We start from the raw sequence: 19,436 nt of genomic DNA on the forward strand, positions 1-19,436 counted from the left end.
ACAGGGCGCTAAGAGGGCCCCCTCCTGCCTGGAGGTCTGAGAACAGGACCCCCCCACACCCCACCCCCAGGCTGTATGGGAAGGAGAGTTCTCGGGATCTGCCATCAGTGTTAGGAGGAGTGGGTGCTGGAGGACAAAGGAATCACAAAGGAAAAGGATGGTATGGGGGGTGGGGAGAGGCAACCCCGAGGGGCCCTGAACAGCAGTTGAGGGGCTGGACATCCGGGCAGCCAGGGATGCTGGTGAAGGGTAGGGGTGGGGCTGGGGCTGGGCATGGCTGGGTAGGATCATAGCCTCTCATCAAACAGGACCACCAGCTGCGGTGTGGACCACAGACACTGCCGCCCTGGCTTGGCCTTGGAGCCCATGGAGCTGAGACCTGACGCCAGCCACAAGGAGAATGTCCCCCTGAGGCTGGCCACCCCCCTGAGGCCAGGCAAGGGGCGCAGGGGGTCTGGGTCAGAGGTGACAGGAGCCGGGTCCTCTTGGGTAGCAGTTCTGAGCCCCTTTCCAGGGCCTTGCTAATTCCAGAGACCAGGTGTCCAGGGCCACCTGGGCCAGCACAAGGTCTTCCCAGCTTGGGGCCCGAGGGAGGCTCAGGAAGTGAGGTCAGGAGAAGAGGGGACCAGGAGTGGGCCTTGCTGGGGCCCCCTGGCTGGGGGGCTGGGGCCAGCAATGGTGAGCTGAGGAATCTCCCTACTCAGGTGTCTGGGGCTTCCAGAAGGCCACAGAACAGGTGCAGCCAAGAGTGAGGGCAGCTTGAGAACAAGTTCAGATTCCCGTTCACATAGCTTCTCTGTGTTCTAGCTGTGTGACCGTGGAGCAGGTTGCTTAACCTCTCTGAACTTTAGCTCCTGTCTACAAACATTCATGGCCCACACCACCTGCCAGGCCCTCCCAGGCATCTCAGCAGCTCCCGGGAGGCCTTGTCGCCCAGCTGTGGAAGCTGGGGAGACCTGTGGGAGCTGGGGAGACCAACCAGGTTGGGGGCTCTTGTGTTCACCACAGGAGCTGCCCCCAGCACATCTTTGCTCCAGCCGGACCCCAGGGAGTTGTCCTGGATCCTTCTCCTTCCTTCACCGGCTTCTGGGCCTCTGCCTCCTCAGCTGATCTGATCTGTCTCCTCTCCACCCTCCTGCCACCCCTGATCCCAGAAGCCCCATCACCCCTGGGACCCCCTCAGCGGCCTCCCCGCTACCTCCCATCTTCTTTTTGCCCCTGCCCTGCCCTGTGCCTGCTCTGAGTCCCTGCACTGAGATGATCAGATCGCTGTTCTTGCCCAAGACCCCCCAGGTGTGTCCACCGGTTCACCCTGGACGACAGAGCTGACACTGGCTCTCTCCTTTGTGGGGCCCTGTCTCTCCCGAGCACTGACCTCCCCCAGGACATGACTGTCTGTCTTCTCTTTAGAGCAGCGGAGACTCCAGAAGAGCCTGGATGTCGGCCTGGCTAGTAGACATGGCCAGTGGGTGCCCAAGTGCCAGGCCAAGAAGGGAGAGCCTGCCGCCACACCCTCCCTGGGGGCAGCACTCCACCAGGAGCCCTGGAGAGTCCAGAGCAACCTGGCCAGCCCTGGCCCTGGCCCCAGCCCAGGCCTCGCCCTGATGGACACCACCGGCCGGCTGATCAACTCACGCTTCCAGCAGCAGCGCAATCTGCAGCCCCTGGGCGGGAGGCCCCAAGGGAGAGCCCAGCAGAGTAACCTGAGCCTCAGGGGGACTGACCCCCACCTCAGGTCGGAGCCCCAGGAGAGCTTCCAGCCCCATGTGACGCCCTGGGGAAGCCCCCTACCCCAGTGGCCACTGATTCGTCCATCCGCCAGCCTGAGGCGGTCCCAACTGCTGGCCAAAGATACCGCCTGCCCAGATGTCATGCCCAAGGCAGGCCTGGCCCTTCTCAATGGACACACATGTCCAGACCCCATATCCTGGTGTGGCCTGGGGAGCTGGACCCCTAGGCTCGAAGGGGAACCCCTCACCCTGGAGGACCTGGCCATCCCCACCCAGAGCCAGGCTTGCACCCCATCCCAAGCTGCCATCCACCAGCTGCTGGCCTCTGTGCGACGCCTGGAGCAGGAGGCGGTCCGTCTCAGGTGCTGGGCATCCCGGGAGCCTCCAGGCCCCGCACGGCGGGAGCCCTGGACTAGCGCTGGCCAGGCGTTCCCTGCTCACCCCCAGCCCAGCCAGCCTGGTCCTGCTTCCTGGGATGAGAGGAAGAAACACCGCCCAACTCTCAGGGAAACTGCGGGTTTCCTGGGGATGCCCCGGGTCCAGGGTGGGCTCACAGACGCTCCAGCAAGCAGCAAGCCTACATCACTGGAGACCGCTTTGGGGATGCTGACTGGGGATGCCCTTGACCCTGAGCAGGGAGTCCTTCCTGCCCACCCCCCAAGGCGCGGAGAGAAGTGCTCCTTAGGAACTGCATACGGCAGGGGGCAGAGGGGTGACCCCCTGCTCCCTCAAGGGGCGGGCAGCAGTGAGGCCAGACTCTGCTCTCCATCCTCCTCCAGTTCAGCCCCCGGCGTCCTCCAAGGGCGGGAAGGAGGGGAGGGAACCCCGGGGGAGCAGGTCAGTAGGGAGGAAGAGAGACCGGCTTCCTGTCCGCCAGACACGGCTCCTGTGAAGAGTGTCCTGCAGGTAGAAGCCAGATGGGTCTGGGAGTAGGAGTTGGGGGGACTCGGGGTCAGGGGGAGGGGTGCCCCCTCCTAGGAATTTTCACTCCAAGTTGCTCCCCTGTCACCTTTCCTCAGAAAGGGAGACCTTGATGATGCGGGTTAAGGTCAGCAGATTAAGAACTCAACTAGCATCTGTGAGGATGCAGGTTCGAGCTCTGGCCTCACTCAGTGGGTTAAAGGATCCAGTAATGCCGTGAGCTGTGGCAAAGTTCGCAGATGAGGCTTGGATCTGGCCCTGCTGTGGTTGTGGCTGTGGCTGTGGCAGTGTAGGGTGGCAGCTGCAGCTCCAATTCGACCCCTAGCCTGGGAATTTCCATGTGCCATGGGTGTGGCCCTAAAAAGCCAAAAAAAAAAAAAAAAGGGAAGAAAAAGAAAGGGAGATTTTGGACAGGGGCTTGGCAGGGGCTGTCCAGTCCCAATTCCTCCTCGGCCTGAGAGCTATGTCGTGTCCCTTTGCTTTCCAGAACAGAGCGGGACGCACTGCGGACCCAGAGTCTGAGACAGCCGGGTGAGGCCACTGGCTGTGGGGTGGGGCCTGGGGCCACACTCCTGGGACGGCTCCTTTCCCATTTGTCTGGGGATAAGGACCTGGTGGAGAAAAGGCACTCGGGATTTGAGAGGGAGGACCCTCCTGGCCCCTAGGATGGGAACGTGGGGACTGCTGCTCCCGGGGATCTTCAGCTTGTGAGGCTGCCCCGCACTCTTGGCCGTCAGACGGGGCATCCTCCTGCCTCCAGGTGCGCTCTCGTCCAGTATTTCCCAGGCTAGCCATCTGGAGAGGGAAGTTCTCCCGCGTCCAGTCCAGCTTGCCCTCCTGCCGCAGTGTGGGGCAGCCCCTCCGTGCTGAAAGGCCACGAGGGTTGTCCCGAGCCCCCGGCAGCTCCCTGGGGCTGGGGGGCCAGGCCCTTCCCCCTGATCGACCAGGTCTGTCCCCAGCCAGCAGTGGCTGTCCAGATGTTTCAGAGCATGGCAGCGCTTGGTGCAGAGGCGGTGGGCAGTGGCTGCAGCTGTAGCGCTGAGCCGCCGGCAGCTGTTGCGCAGGGGCCTGCAGGCACTGAAGTGGGCGCAGTGGCTCCGGGAGGCCCAGCTAGAGGCGGCCTGGGGGCGACACACGCAGGCCCTGCTGGCCCGGACTTTCCAAAAGGTTAGGAGCCTCCAGGTTGGGCCACGGGGAGGTGATGAAACACCAGCGTGTCTAGGAAGGAGGCTTTACCGGGGCGCAGGCTGTACCTCCTGAGTGCTGGGTCCTGGGATGGGTGGGTGTCAGCTCAGATGCATGAACGAGTTCTGCCTGAGCTCAAATTCTGTCTCCAAGGCTTTCTTTTTTCCTACTTTTTTTTTTTTTTTTGGTCATTTTAGGGCCCCACCCACGGCATATGGAAGTTCCCAGTCTAGGGGTTGAATTACAGCTGCAGCTGCTGGTCCTCCGCAGCCACAGCGACCTACACCACAGCTCACAGCAACGCCGGATCCTTAACCCACTGAGCGAGGCCAGGGATCGAACCTGCATCCTCATGGATACTAGTCAGATTCGTTTCCTCTGAGCCATGACAGGAACTCCTTCCTACATTTTCTTGCTATGTGACCTTGGGCAAGTTACTTAATTTCTCTGTGTCTTAGTCTCAGTAGCTCTAAAATGGGATAATAATAGTATCTATCTCTCAGGGCTGTCACGAGGTTAAATTAATAAAATACAAGGGGAGTTCCCAACGTAGCTCAGTGGAAACCAATCTGACTAGTATCCATGAGGATGCAGGTTCGTTCCCTGGCCTCACTCAGTGAGTTAGGGATCCATTGTTGCTGTGAGCTGTGGTGTAGGTCACAGACACAGCTTGGATCTGGCATTGCTGTGGCTGTGGTGTAGGCCGGCAGCTGCAGCTCTTATCCCCTAGCCTGGGAACCTCCGTATACCATGGAGCCTAAAAAGAAAAAAAAAAAAATTCAAGGAACTCAGAACCCTGCCTAGCACATAGCAAGCCTTCTGCTGTTTAAGAAGTTGCTATTTTTTTCACTAGCAGTTTGCCAGCCAGGCCTGGGAAGGCCCTTCTGGATCCTCTCCTCCTTGAGAAAAGTGCTTTAGGAGGGCTCAGCTCCAGGCTTTTTTCTCCCAAGGAAAACTCTGCCTCTTGGGCTCCATCTCCCCGTTTATTCATTCATTTGTTCATTCATTCATTCATTCATTCTTCATTCGTTCATTCACGTGTTCATTGATTCATTCGTTCATTCATGCGTTCATTGATTCATTCATTCATTCATTCATTCTTTCATTCGTTCATTGATTCATTCATGCATTCTTTCATTCGTTCATTCACTCATTCGTTCGTTTAGTCCTTCATTCATTCATTCATTCATTCATTCATTCATCCATCCCCAAAGAGGTAGGAGGGTTTTAATGGTCAAGACCACAAGCTTTGGAGTCTGGCCGAAATGTCTGACTCCTGCACCTGCCCTTCCTGAGGCCCCCTCTCGGGCACATTTGGGGCTGCAGCCAGCATCCCTCTTCCCCATCTCTCTTGAACCAGTGGAGAAACTTGATTCAGCAGCAGAAACAAGGGCAGCCTCGCGTCCAGGCTGGGCCAGGACCCTCACCCTCTGGGGGAGGCCAGGACCGAGGCCCCTCTGTAAGAAAAACAGCAGTGGACATCGCCCAGAGGAGCAGGTAGTTTTGGACACCCCGGTGGGGGTCCCTGTGGCCTGGGCAGTGCTGGTGGCTTTCTCTCCTTGTCTCCCATTTCCCCTCCCCCACAAGAGAAGGAAGATGAAACCAGCAAGTGTGGACAAAGATTTGTGCAAAAGAATGTCCATCCCAGTGATACTTGTAAAAATGTCAAAACAGGGAGTTCCCATCGTGGCTCAGTGGTTAACGAACCTGACAAGTATCCATGAGGACGCGGGTTCGATCCCTGGTCTTGCTCAGTGGGTTAGGGATCTGGTGTTGGCATGAGCTGTGGTGTAAGCCGGTGGCTATAGCTCTGATTCAACCCCTAGCCTGGGCACCTCCATATGCCGCAATGACGGCCCTAAAAAGACAAAAGACCAAAAAAACTCCAACAAACAAACACTTGAAAACAGTTGAAAGACCCAGCTTCGAGTGAGAAAATTGTAGTTAAATCATGTGATGAACATTTGGCAACTGTTCAATGTGATGCTTGTCACGGTTTTAAAAATTCCTCTCTTTTTCCTTTAATTTTTGCTGCTGCTTCTTCTTTTTTTTTTGTGGCTACACCTGCGGCATGCAGATGTTCCCGGGCCAGGGACCGAACATGAGCCATAGCAGTGACAATGCCGGATCCTTAACCACTAGGCCACCAGGGAAGTCCAGTTACAGGAGTGTTAATTGAAGAAAAACAGAAGGATAAGAAATCGTATCCAAGATAAAGTTCCGCAAACGTTAAACAGTGCATAGAAAAAGACTGGAAGGAAAAATACTAAAATGTTGCCTAACAATGTGAATTACCACCACTGGACTGTTCACTTAAAAATGGTGACGATGGTAAATCTCACGTGTATGTTACCACTGTTAAAAATAAAAATAGATAGGCGTTCCCGTCGTGGCGCAGTGGTTAACGAAACCGACTAGGAACCACGAGGTTGCAGGTTCGATCCCTGGCCTTGCTCAGGGGCTTAAGGATCCAGCGTTGCTGTGAGCTGTGGTGTAGGTTGCAGACGTGGCTCAGATCCAGCGTTGCTGTGGCTCTGGTGTAGGCTGGCGGCTACAGCTCCGATTCGACCCCTAGCCTGGGAACCTCCTTATGTCGAGGATGTGGCCCTAAAAAGCAAAAAATAAATAAGAAATGGAGTTCCCGTCGCAGCGCAGTGGTTAACGAATCCGACTAGAAACAATGAGGATGCGGGTTCGATCCCTGGCCTTGCTCGGGCTTAAGGATCTGGTGTTGCCATGAGCTGTGGTGTAGACTGCAGACGTGGCTCAGATCCTGAGTTGCTGTGGCTCTGGCGTAGGCCAGTGGCTACAGCTCCGATTCGACCGCCAGCCTGGGAACCTCCATATGCCTCGGAAGTGGCCCTAGAAAAGGCAAAAAGACAAAAATAAATAAATAAATAAATAAGAAATAAAAATAGGGAGTTCCTTGGTGGTGAATTAGGTTAAGGATCCAGTGTTGTCACTGCTGTTGCTCGGATCGCTGCTGTGACCAGGGTTCAATCCCTGGCCTGGGAACTTTTCCATGCCGTGGGCAAAAACGAACAAACAAAACCAAAACAAAAGTAAATAAAAATAAATAAATCTCATTTCCTCTTCCCCTCAAAAAGTTAAAATAGCAATAGTGCTTATCTCTGGAGCAGTGAGATTAAAAGTTATTTTCATTTCCTCAATTTTCCACTCCAATGTATTTTTTTTTTCTTTTTATGGCCTCACCTGCAGCATATTGCGTTTCCAAGGCTAGGGGTCAAATTGGAGCTATAGCTGCCGGCCTACACCACAGCCACAGCAATGTGGGATCCTTAACCCACTGATAGAGGCCAGGGATCGAACCCGTGGCCTCATGGATATTAGCCAGATTCGTTACCAGTGAGCCACCATGGGAACTCATTGTTTTGTTATTTTTAAATCAAAAAAATGTGTTTAAAATGATGATTTAAATAATATTTTAATACATGTTTGTTGTAAAAAAAATCTGAACAGTATTGAAGGGAATACAGCAGGTGCAGAACCCTCCCCCTAAGTCATGTGCATGTGGGCGATGCGCGGCCAAGGGCAGGGCTGGCTGGGCTGGGCGGGGTTGGAATGGTGCGCCCTCCCTCAGCCCTGGGCATCAGTTTCTCTCTGGGCACCTTCACTCTCAGCCCAGGGAGACTGAGGGAGGAGCCAGGAACCCAGCTGTCTGCACTGCGTTCTGGGTGGAAGCCAGATGGAGGAGACAGGGGAGTCCAGATCCCGCAGCCTCTGCAACAGCTGGCTGGTGAGATGTGGGGCACTGGGAAATGGGGGGTAGGGAGTAGGGCAGGGCCCGGGCCCCCACACTGGGCAGGGAAGGGGGTCCTGAGTGAGTATTTATTGCATGTCTACTCTGGCACTGTCCCAGACACCATCTCCTTTGAGTCTCATAGTGACCTTGGCACTATGGCCTGGGAAGGCATTGTGCCCATTTTCCTGATGGGGAACTGAGGCCCCAAGGGAGTAAGTGACCAGCTCAAGGACCCACAGTATGAGAAGTGCACATCCTGCCTTCGTGTGCTATGGATGCTGATACAGGCCAGGCAGAAGCTTGAGTATTAGAATTAGAGAGTTCTTAGGAGTTCCCGTTGTGGCACAGCAGAAATGAATCCGACTAGTATCCATGAGGATGTGGGTTCATTCCCTGGCCTTGCTCAGGAATCTGGCGCCACTGTGAGCTCTGGTGTGAGTCACAGATGGGGCTCCAATCCCGCATTGCTGTGGCTGCGGCATAGGCCAGAAGTTTCAGCTCCAATTGGACCCCTAGCCTGGGAACCTTCCATATGCTGCAGGTGTGGTCCTAAAAGAAAAGAAAAAAAAAGAATTAGAGAGTTCTTAAACGTGACTCCTCACAGAGTAACTGAGGCCCAGAGATGGACAGTGACTGGCCAAAGGCCACACAGCCTGGCGTCCCGGGAGTCAGCGCTCCCTCCCAGCCCTGAAGCAACCCTCCTCTCACTCTCCTTCCTCTTTCCCTCCTTTTAGTCTTCCTCCTGGAGTGCCTCCAGAAGGAATGGGCCAGGCGGGAGAAGGGGGTCCCGGAAGAGGCCCCCGGGGCCAGGCTGAGGACCCAGAGGATGGAGAGGCCCCCACAGACCTGGCACTCTCCTGCTGCACATGCAGCCTGGGCAGCCCCACTGGACCCCCAGCAGCAGAGAGCCTGGCTCTGCAGGTAGGGGGACGTGGAAAAGTGGGCAGAGGGTGGGAGGCAGCTGGGAGATGCCCTTTAAGTCAATTTTTTATTTTACTTTTTTTCCTTTCTATTGAAGCGTAGTTGATTTACAATCCTGCATTCGTTTCAGGTGTTCAGCAAGCTGATGTGGTTATACAGATATATATTTTATATATATATGTACACAAATATATTTGGTTGTATAGTTTATATATATAAACTATACATATACATACATATCCTTTTTTTCATTCTTTTCAATTGTAGGTTATTACAAGATATTGAATATAGTTCCCTGGGCTATAGAGTAAATCCATGTTGTTTACCTATTTTGTTTATTTTATTATTATTTTTTAGGGCGACACCTGTGGCACATGGAGGTTCCCAGGCTAGGGGTCGAATCGGAGCTGTAGTCCCCAGTCTACACCAGAGCCACAGCAATGCGGGATCCGAGCCGAGTCTGCAATCTACACCACAGCTCACAGCAACGCCAGATCCTTAACCCACTGAGTGAGGCCAGGGATCGAACCTGCAACTTCATGGTTCCTAGTCGGATTCGTTAACCACTGAGCCACAACAGGAACTCCATCATACTCCTAATTGGTCCGTCCCTCGGGTCTGTGAGTCTGTGTAAATAAGTTTTTTGTATGATTTTTTAGATTCCACATGTAGAGGACACTATATAATGTTTGTCTTGGTCTGACTTACTTCACTTAGTATGAGAATCTCTAGGTTCAGTCCACTGGAGGATTTTAGCAAGAGAGTACGGTAATTTGATTTGAGATAGAGAATATCACTCTAGTTGCCGTGTAGGAACTGACGTGAGCAGATGCCACAGGAGACTGTTGAGGCCATCAGGCACCCAACAGTGATGGGTGTGGCCTGGGCAGATTACATGCCACACCATCCTGCTAGCAGCCCCATTTCACAGATGAGAAGGCTGAGGCGCAGAGCGGTGAGGGGCTCACCCAGGGCCTCAGTGGTGGAGCTGCAGTCATTACAATTATCAGCAGCTCTTTCTCTTGGCTCTCCAGGTGCTTTGGGGCCTGGCAGCGTTTCGTGCAAAGAGGGACGTGGTATCGGGTCCACGTGGCCAACCGCCAGGCGGGGACCCTGAGGATGTGCTTGCAGCGGTGGGTGCGGATGAAGCAGCTCCGGGCCTCAGATGGGGCGAAGGTGACCCAGCTGTCCCTTTGCCAGCCAAAGGCAGGTGAGCAGGTGGCAGGCCAAGGGGCTCCCTTTCCCTTCCACCCCAGCAAACAGCATTACTTAAGCTCCTTCTGCAGTTGCCTCTGTTGACTTATGGATTCTCATGGTGGGAGGTGATGAGATTGGGAGCTTTCTCGGGGTGCAGGCTGGCAGGCCTGGGAGGGTCTGGAGGGGTCCCTGGAGGAGCAGACCTTGATGGGTCTTATCCTGACCCCTGTCGTGAGCTCTTCCAGGCGAGGGGTCTGTTCCATCCTTCACCTGGAATGGATGTAGCCTCTGTTCCCAACCAAAAACTGACAGGGGAAGATGGGACCTTTGAGGTGTCCCGGAGGGGAGGGTTTGGAGGCGGGGGGAGGGGGGCAGTGCCCACCAGGGGAGAGGTCCTCAGGGGCCTGAGGCAGCAGCCACCAATGGCTTTGAGCAGAGAGAGGTCACTGATTCATCTCTCGCTTGCTTCTCAGGGACCGTGGTTCTGCTCAGCTCAGCTGCTGCAGAGGCCACAACCCTGTGCCTGGGGATGGTGGCTCAAGCCCAGACACTGCCCCAGGACCAAAGCCCTGGATCTCTGCAGGAAGCCTGCCGGAGACGCGACCTCCACTGGGCACTGCTGCTATGGAGGACAAGGTTCTCTCAGCGCCAGCAGGCCAAGTAGGTGTCCACGAGCTTGTGACCTGGGGCTGGGCCTGGGGCGTGGGGTGGGCATGTCAGTGCTTAGCACTAGCCGGAGTGTCCCATAGGGAAAAGGCCACATCTTGCTCCTCCCTATGGCCCTAGCATGGGGCTTGGTCCCCTGTGGTGCCCAGCATGTGTGGGGCCGTGGGGGGGGGCAGGGACACCAAGACAGCTGTGGGGGCCAGGGAGTGGCCAGGGGCACAGGCACAGAGTCCTACCGAGGGGGCTGGAACCTGATGTTGAGGTTGGTTTAATGATCCTCTCGCTCCCCAGAATCAGGACCCACCTCTCCCCGGCTAAGTGGGAGCCTCCCGGTGGCAGGAACCAGTCTGTCTCCTCACCACTGCCTCCCAGCATCTGGCAGGTGCCCGGCCTGCCATAGGCATAGAATAAATACTGTAAATGAATAAGTGGGTTAGCCACTTCCCCTGCCCCCACTGGCCATCTTATACAGCTAGAGAAACTGAGGGCTAGAGGGGTCGAGCAGCGTGCTCTAGATCCCACTGCACATCGGGAGCAAGGAGTTCCCGCTGTGGCTCAGCGGGTTAAGATCCTGACTTGCATCCATGAGGATGTGGATACTAGCTGCAGCATAGGTCTCCAATGTGGCTTGGATCTGGCATTGCTGTGGCAGTGGCGTAGGCTGGAGGCTACTGCTCTGACTCTACCCCTAGCCTGGGAACATCCATATGCCGATGGTGCTGCCCTAGGGGAAAAAAAAAAGAAGGTCCCTATAGTGAGAGCTTTGTGGTGATGCTTTTGTACAAGAGGGTCGCTGCTGGGATTCAGAGCCAGGCTGACGGCGGTCAGGAGCAGCCAGTCTCACTGATGGGATGTCAGGAGGAGGGTGAGGCGGCAGCTGCAGGGTCAAGAATTCTGTCCTTGAAAGCTGCGTACCTGGCATCCATCAGCCTCACACATGCTTGGTCCACTTGGACCCTCAATTTCTCTCTTCTTTTTTTTTAGGGCCGCCCTCTCAGGATATGGAAGTTCCCAGCTCCCAGGCTAGGGGCCAAATCGGAACTGCAGCTGCCGGCCACAGCAATGCCAGATCCAAGCTGCATCTGAGACCTACACCACAGCTCATGGCAACACCAGATCCTTAACCCCCTGAGTGAGGCCAGGGATCGAACCTGCATCCTCATGGATACTAGACGGGTTTTGTTACCACTGAGCCACAACGGGAACTCCCCTCAGTCTCTCTTAAGGCTGCCCTGGAACTCTAAGGAGACTCAGTTCACCCTGATCCTTCTGAGGGTAGCCCTCCCTCCGCCAGTCTCTCCTCTGGCCTTTGGGCATCAGGGTGCAGCTGTATTGCCCCGCAGCCTATCAGGGCTGTCCCGTGGCCTGAGATGAGTACTTGGAGATGAGGGCTGGAGTTTGGACATGTCCTTCCCCCAGGCATCCGTTTCCCCAACTTAATAACAGAGCGAAGGCAGAAATACTGGGGAGGTTAGACACATGGGCTCTTGAGTCTCGGGCCCCTGAGCCTGGGCCCAGCTCCACCCCTCCTCAACCGCGTGGCCCCTGCCCCCCAGGGAGTGTGGCGGGGATCAGCCAGGTGATCAGTGCAGGTAGAGCTGTGGCCTAGGGTCACCCCAGGGGCTTTGGGAAAGTGTGGAAGCCCAGGCCACATCCAGGCCATTAAATCAGAATCTCCGGGGGATGGGACCCCAGTGGGCATCAGTATTTCTTAGAACCCTCAGTGATCTCAATGTGCGGCCCCGTATAGGAGGCAGCGTGCCAGCTCTAGCCCAGTGGCACCCTTCCAGCACCCCAGCCAGGGGTGAGGGGGCCCTGCGCTCACCTGCCCCTTCCTGTAGCTCTTTCTTCCAGGACGTGCAGCAGCGGGCGCTGTGCCACATCCTGAGGGGTTGGCGCATGAGGACACAGGATCCTGGCACCCTTCCTAGGACCACCTTGGCCCACGTACCGCTGGGCGGCATCCAGGGAGGGGAGGCCTGGCGGGGCTGCAGCTCACCCCACAGCTCACTGGAGAAGGTGAGGGGCTGAGGGTGGGGAGGAGGGCCAGGAGTAGGAGGGAGAAGGTGGAGGGGCCAGGGCTTATCACAGCCCAGAAATTTCTGAGAAAAGGACTCCACGCCTCCTTCCTCAGGCTTCCAGGGCCCCTGCTCTCCTGGAGACGCTTCTGGTGAAATTTCTGCGGACAGCTGGGCAGCGGCAGCAGGGGCGGTGCCTTCTGCTCTGGCAGGCGCGGGCCCAGCAGTCCCGGGGCGCAGTGAGATGGCACCTGAGCACCCTTCAGAGGCGGTAGGGACCCCTCCCGGGATGGACCCCTCCCCTGTGTACTTCTGTTTCCCGTGGCCCCCTGCCCATCCCATTGGGGCCCGCATCCCAAGAGGGCTCCCTCTTATACCCCAGACTCAGAGCTTCTCCTGCCTTCCCAGGATGCCCTGCTGAGAGGTGGGGGTGGGGAAGCCACTCTGCAAGGTGATCATTTCTCAGAAATTTCTGGGCTGTGATAAGCCCTGCTTTGCTGCTCACTGGCTGTGTGCCCTTGGGCAAATTGCTTAACCTCTCTGTGCCTGTGTCTCCCCATTTGGAGGAGGGCAATCACACGGCTCGCTCCACTGCAAATCCACGAGGTGGGGCACGTGCATCCCCCAGCCAGGTGCCTGGCATTGGTGAGCACTCAGCTGATAGCAACCTTATCACTAGGGGCTGAGCACAGCACCTGGTGTTGGGGGTCTGGGTCCCATCGTCTCCTGGCCACCTGTCATTGTGACCCTCAGAGTAGCATTTAAACCCTCCAGCCTCCTGCAACCCACTCTCTCCATAATGGAAAGAGGGTGAAGAGTCAACCCAAGCCCCTCCCTGCTGCCAAGGGGAGGGCAGGGCCAGGCTGGTCCAGGGTGGCAGTGACCTCCTGAGGGTGGACACTCCATTTCTCAGCATCCTCCTTGGCTGGAGCCACTGGGCAGCAGCCCAAGGGGCCCGGAGGGAGCTGGCTGCCCGCTGGGCCCAGGATCGGCGCTGCAGGGCAGTGCTGGGCCTGTGGTGGCGGCGGCTGGTACAGCAGCGGGAGGCAGAGCGGTGGGCCTGGGAGCGGAGCCGGAGACTGCAGCGCTGTGCCCTGGGCCACTGGCATTCCTGCTGGCAGAGTGAGTCGGGGACTGGGACGGGGCCTCAGGGGTGAGGGGACACCCGGGATTCCGAGTCTTCTAATAGAGTCCAGTGATGGGACCACCCCTGCCCTCACAGGGCCCACCCAGAACCAAGTGGCAGAGCAGGAGCAGGGGGCGTGGACACCACAGTCTTGGGTTCGGGTCTCTGCTCCTCCATTCCCTGACGGTGTGAGCTTTAAACAAGCTGCTTAACCTCTCTGAGTCTCAGCGTATCTGGAAAATGGGGATAACAGTGGAACCCCCGCTCCCAACACACACACACACACACACACACACACACACACACACACACAGCGACTGTGGGGATTCTCGCCTGGCCTTCAGCAGCCACAGGGCTGACGGCTGAGTCACTGTGCCCTCAGCCCAGCCCAGAGTGCAGGGGTCACTGGGGGTCATTTTGGAGGTTTCCCACTACTCCAACATATTCTATCAGTGGGCTGGCTGGCAGGTGGGGGCTTGGTTTTTCTGGAAGGCTCATGCCTGACCCCTGGGGACAGATGCTTCTCCAGCCCAAGGGTTGCCCAAGAATGTTGGCCCAGTGTTGCCAGACCTTCATTTTTATAGAAAAGCTGGGAATCTATATTTTTTATGTGAATTCTCTTGATTCCCAACCATCTTCAAGAACATTTTTAAAAACTTTATCAGTTGGTTGGTTTGGTCACCAGTAGGATCCCTGCAATGGAAGGTCTAATGTTAACCCAGGCAGTTGGGTGGCCTCCGCTGTTGCCACTTGGGTAGAGGCCCAGGCTGGCCGAGCAGGGGCCCATGGTTTCTCAGGGCCCTGGAAAAGGCTGGACCTTCAGCATCTCTCTGGCCACAGGGCAGCAGCTCCTGCGTGAAAAGTACCAGAAGTGGGTGCAGGGCCACCTCTGGGGCCTTCGGGGGGCCGTGTTCCGGGGCTGGCGGCAGGCGGCCACTCATCGGAGAGCCACGGCAGCCGGTCCACAGCAGGTCCTGAAGCAGAAGTGAGTGGGCCTAGGGGGTGAAGAGTGAGGGGGTGGGAAGCTGGGGGGGGGGGGGGCCCTGCAGCTCCAGGGGCAGGCCAGGCTGGAGGCCTGGGACCCAGGCAATGGGGGCCTGAAGGGACCCCCAGCTTAGAGTCATAGAGCCATGACCACCAACCTCCCAGCTGATCAGCAGGTGGGGGACAGCAAGCCCCTAACCCCACCTGGTGCCCTGACAAGTCCAGGACTCTACCTTCTGGCCGGGTCAGCCCTGGGGTTTCAGAGTTCACAGTTAAGATGGGGACACAGGAGTTCTCCTGTGGCGCAGCAGGTTAAGGATCTGGCATTGTCACAGCGGTGGCCTGGGTTGCTCCTGTGGCACAGGTTCAGTCCCTGGCCCGGGAACTTTCACATGCCTTGGGTACGGAAAAAAAAAAAAAGGACGGGGACATCAACTCCCTGAACAGCCACCATAATGTGTGCTCCGATTCACATGCCATTTGGGTCACAGCCCAGGGGCTCCGTAGACGGTCAGAGCAGAGACCATCCTAAATAGAGAAGCTGTAGTCAAGTGTGTCCACTGTTGGTTGATGCCCCTTTCAAAGCAGAGGGCACGAGTGATGCTTTCTCCCAGGGTTGGTACAGGATAAACTTGCAAGCCTTCACAGAGGCCCCACAGGGACAGCGAGCCAGAGTGGCCGGCATTTTCTTGGCCCCTCTGGGAGTGAGGGTCCGTGTCCCCCCTCACTGACCTCGTGCCCCAGAGTGACCCCAGAGGGGCCATCAGGGTGTGGCTGATCCCTGGTGGGGGGGCCTGAACCTGCAATGGCTGGGTTTCCACCCACCCTACCCCTGCCACCCCGGGCAGCCCCTGACCCCCTGAGCCCGGGGGCATGTGTGCCAAGGTCCCTAAATGAAAGCCAGAGCTTTCACCTCTTACGTATCAGTCCACACAATTTTTTAATACTTGTTTTTATGTTTGATCCATACATTTTTAAGGACCGGGCTGTATATGCAAAAATGTATATAACCTGTGATGATTTGTAGGAAATTTTGGGGGTATAATTTTTTGTTTTTGTTTGTGTTTTCCTTTTTTTTTGTCTTTTGTCTTTTTGCCATTTCTTGGGTTGCTCCCATGGCATATGGAGGTTCCCAGGCTAGGGGTCGAATCGGAGCTATAGCCGCCAGCCTACGCCAGCGCCACAGCAACGCGGGATCCGAGCCGCGTCTGCAACCTACACCACAGCTCACGGCAACGCCGGATCGTTAACCCACTGAGCAAGGGCAGGGACTGAACCCGCCACCTCATGGTTCCTAGTCGGATTCATTAACCACTGCGCCACGACGGGAACTCCCTTTTCCTTTTTTAAGGCCGTACCTGCACCATGTGGAAGTTCCCAGGCTAGGGGTTGAATCGGAGCTGCAGCTTCCATCCTACGCCACAGCCATAGCAACACAGGATCCAAGCCACATCTGTGACCTACACTGCAGCTCACAGCAAGGCTGGATCCTTAACCCACTGAGCAGTGATCGAACGGCACCCTCATGGATACTAGTCAGGTTCTTAACCCACTGAGCCACAACAGGAACTCCTGGGGTGTGATTTGGAATAAATATGACTTTTGACTGTGAAGCCAGCTGGGCCCCTCCTCTGCATCTGTTCTGCAGCCACTTCCAGGCCCGGGGTGGATTCGTGAGAGACATAAGGACCCTCCAGGCCACGTGTGCAGCCTTCCAAGATGGCCTGAGACAGGCTCCAGGGGCCACATCTGCCACGTGGTGGGAAACCCCAGTGGCCGCAGCCCGGCCTCAGGCACAGCGCGTGGCTCGGGCCTCCTTCTTCTGGAGAAGCCGCGTGCAGGGACGCCAGATGGACGGGCAGCTGAGGAGGGCCTGGGCACAGCAGGCCTCTCTTGCAAGGTGAGTAGCCCCAGGCCAGTGCTGCGAGGCTTGCCTGCAGACAGCGCCCAGGCCCAGGCCCTGTGCTAGACACTGTGGGTGCTTGAGTCCTGCCTACGTGGACTCAGCCGAGCCCACACTGCTAGGAAGCTGAGCGCCAGGTGGGTGCCCATGGCCTGAGGGCAGTCTTGCACTGGGCGTCCAGCTCGGGCCTTGAGCTTATTTTTGGCTGGCGTAGGTAGAGGGTGTTTGGTGGCCGGTGCCAGGGCTCAGGGGGCTGGGGGTGACGGGGAGAGGAGATCCTGGTCATCGCAGCTGGTCCTAAGGTCAGATTCCAGCTCTGCACCTTGCAGCTGTACCACCGCCTCTTTGGGCAAGTCTAACTTTGAAGGTCAAAGGAAGATAACAGGCCTGCCTTCAGGGTTGCCGGGGATCAGGATTAGAGATATAACATGGGCTCAGCTCGGCCCAGAGGCACAGCAGGTGCTCAGTAAACTGGGGGTGGGGGTGGGGAGGATGGGAAGGAAAGAGCAGTTGGTGGGCCTGCTTTATCTCTGTCCCCTAAACAGGATGCCTGTCCCCATCGTGTGAAACCCTGCTGCTCCCCGTGCCCATTTTAACCTGATTTCTGCCGAAGAGGGATGGGGGAGGAGGAGCACAGGCACAGGGCTTTGCCAGGTCCCCACCTGCAGAGCACTGGTGAGGGCAGAGAAGGGCTCCCTGCAGCCCTCTGTGGAGTCCTGGCCCTGCCCTGATGGCCTCCTCCCTGCCCCGCCAGGGTCCTAGAGGCCTGGGCTCAGGCAGCAGCCCAGGGCCGGGTCCAGAGAGCCGTCATCATCCAGTTCCAGCAGGCTGGGCCCAGGCGTCTCCTGCGAACCCACTGGGCCCAGGGGAGGACAGCGCGGCTCAGAGTGTGGCTGGAACCAAAAGCGGAGGCCCGCACAGCCCAGCCCAGGCCCAGGGCTGCCCTCAGGCACTGGCCCAGGTTGGCCACCAGAGGGCGCCTCCTGGTGCTCACGACCCCTCCAGCCCTGGGAAAGCAGGTGAGGTGGGGCCCTCCTGGGGTGGGAAGCCCCAAATGACCTGAGGGCCAGTGGCCTCAGCATCAGTTTGATTCAGCCCAGGTGGCAAGGGTGGTTGGATGCTTCTCCAGGACCCCAGTGGCCTGTGGACACCCTCCCTACCAGTTCTCAGACACTCACCCTAGTCTGGCAGACAGCCAACTATGGGTCCATCAACAAACATTCACTGAGCACCCACTGAGGACCAGCCCAGTGCCAGTCCACCACAAAGATGTGCCCTGGGCCACGTTCATTAGGGACATGGGCACCTGGACTCTTAAGTCATGGTGCAGCCTAGGATCAAGATAGGTGATTGGGGTCAGTAGAAATTTTTAAGTTTTTTTTTTTTTTTTCCTTAATGGAAAATGGAACATGCTCACTTCAGAAAAATCAGAAAATGTAAAGTAAAAAAAAAAAAAACTCTTTCAAAACTCACTCTAGTTAGTTCTGACACCAGCAAATGGTGACAAGAACTTGGTGGCTTAGCAGGAGGGAAGAGGCCACAATAAGTTCAGGCACAAGGAGTGACACTGCATGGCAGCCGAGAGACAGGCTGTGTGTCATTCCGAGACACAGCCTGAGTTGCTGGCAGGCCACATAGTGTCCCTCAAGGTGAGCTGGAATCATCCAGAATCCTGTTTCAGGGTGCCAGGAAGTAGGTGGTAGACTCTAGAAACGTTCTAAGAAAAGAGAAATAAAAATTTTATTGAAGTATAGTTGATTTACAGTGTTGTGCTATAAAGTGGTTTTTTACTAATAGAATTGAAAGTCACAGCTTTGGTTATTTGCAGAATCCACGTATGCACATTCGGCGGGGCTGTGGCAACCGCAGGTTCTGGGGTCTCAGGGCCTTTTATTTCTAGATCTGTGCTTCAAGACAAGTTTGTTTTCGGAGCATGTTTATAAACCCTTTCATGCCATTCCTGTCCGCAAAGGCAGGCAGGGATTCACTTTACCAATGGAGGAACTGAGGCTTGTAGAGACAAAGAAATGCCAGGAATGGTAAATGGTAACCAGAGCGTTGAATTCCAGGCTTCTTCCTACCACGTGCACACACGTGCCCAGGCAGCCTGCGCCTGACAGTGGGAGTGGGCTTTATGCCATTTCCCAGTGGCACAGAGCCCCTTAGGGAGCCAGACCAGGGCGGGGGTGGTGCAGCCTCAGGCTCTGGGGTCAGACAGCTCTGGAGAGGTGGGGCCTCAGGCAAGGAATTTAACTGTGTAAAGCTTAAGCAGTACCTGCCCCACAGGTGGTGCCTGGCCCAGGCAGGCGCTCCCTGAGTGGTAGCCATCACTGGTCCTCTCATCTGTGGGAGGAGGGGGAGGAGGCAGACACCTGTGCTGACAGCTGTCACTACGCTCGGGCACCTTCTGTCTCCTCTGGGAGCCTCAGGGCTCCCAGGAGAACCTGAGGTGCACACACGCAGAAGGTGGGAGGGCAGGGCAGGAAAAGATGCCCGCAGCTCACCTGGACCCCTGGAGGTCCAAGCCCATTGGTTCAGGTTTTCCTGTCTGGCTGTTCCCTCAGACCCGCAGCTGCAGGCCACAGCCCGCAGGGCCTGGGCTGCCCAGCCCAACCCAGCACCACAGCCCTGGTGGACAGAAGCAGCAGAAAGGACCGTCCTGGGCTCAGAGTAAGGAGATCTTCCCTCCCGGGATAAACAGTCTGAGATGTGAGCTTGGAATTAGCTTCAGGCTCCTCATGAACCAGTTTGATATATTCACTCTGTGTTTCCCTGCCAATCTCCTCTTCTGGAATTTTTTTTTTGGGGGGGGTCTTTTCAGGGTTGCATCCACAGCATATGGAAGTTCCCAGGCTCCAGGTCTTATCGGAGCTGTAGCTGACAGCCTACACTCCAGCCACAGGCAGGAGGGATCTGAGCCGAGTCTATGATCTACACTGAAGCTCGTGGCAATGTCTAATGCTGGATCCTCAACCCACTGAGCAGGGCCAGGGATCGAACCTGTGTCCTAGTCAGGTTCGTT

At 56.5% G+C, this 19,436-nt stretch overlaps 1 protein-coding gene across 1 annotated transcript; it reads left to right on the plus strand.

Moving 5' to 3' along the window:
- Positions 1–1,394: 1,394 nt before the first annotated feature.
- C8H1orf167 (chromosome 8 C1orf167 homolog) lies at positions 1,395–19,373 on the plus strand (the record flags this gene model as incomplete). Its single annotated transcript, XM_047791427.1, has 14 exons — positions 1,395–2,636; positions 3,139–3,182; positions 7,478–7,593; positions 8,334–8,520; positions 9,555–9,730; positions 10,191–10,377; positions 12,225–12,402; positions 12,518–12,672; positions 13,315–13,523; positions 14,368–14,512; positions 16,160–16,411; positions 17,169–17,433; positions 18,979–19,234; positions 19,357–19,373. Coding segments are annotated over 14 exons (3,429 nt in total), but the record flags the coding sequence as incomplete, so codon positions are not given.
- Between the last annotated feature and the right edge of the window lie 63 nt (positions 19,374–19,436).

This window comes from Phacochoerus africanus, chromosome 8 (assembly GCF_016906955.1).
Source record: "Phacochoerus africanus isolate WHEZ1 chromosome 8, ROS_Pafr_v1, whole genome shotgun sequence".
Lineage (NCBI taxonomy): Eukaryota > Metazoa > Chordata > Mammalia > Artiodactyla > Suidae > Phacochoerus > Phacochoerus africanus.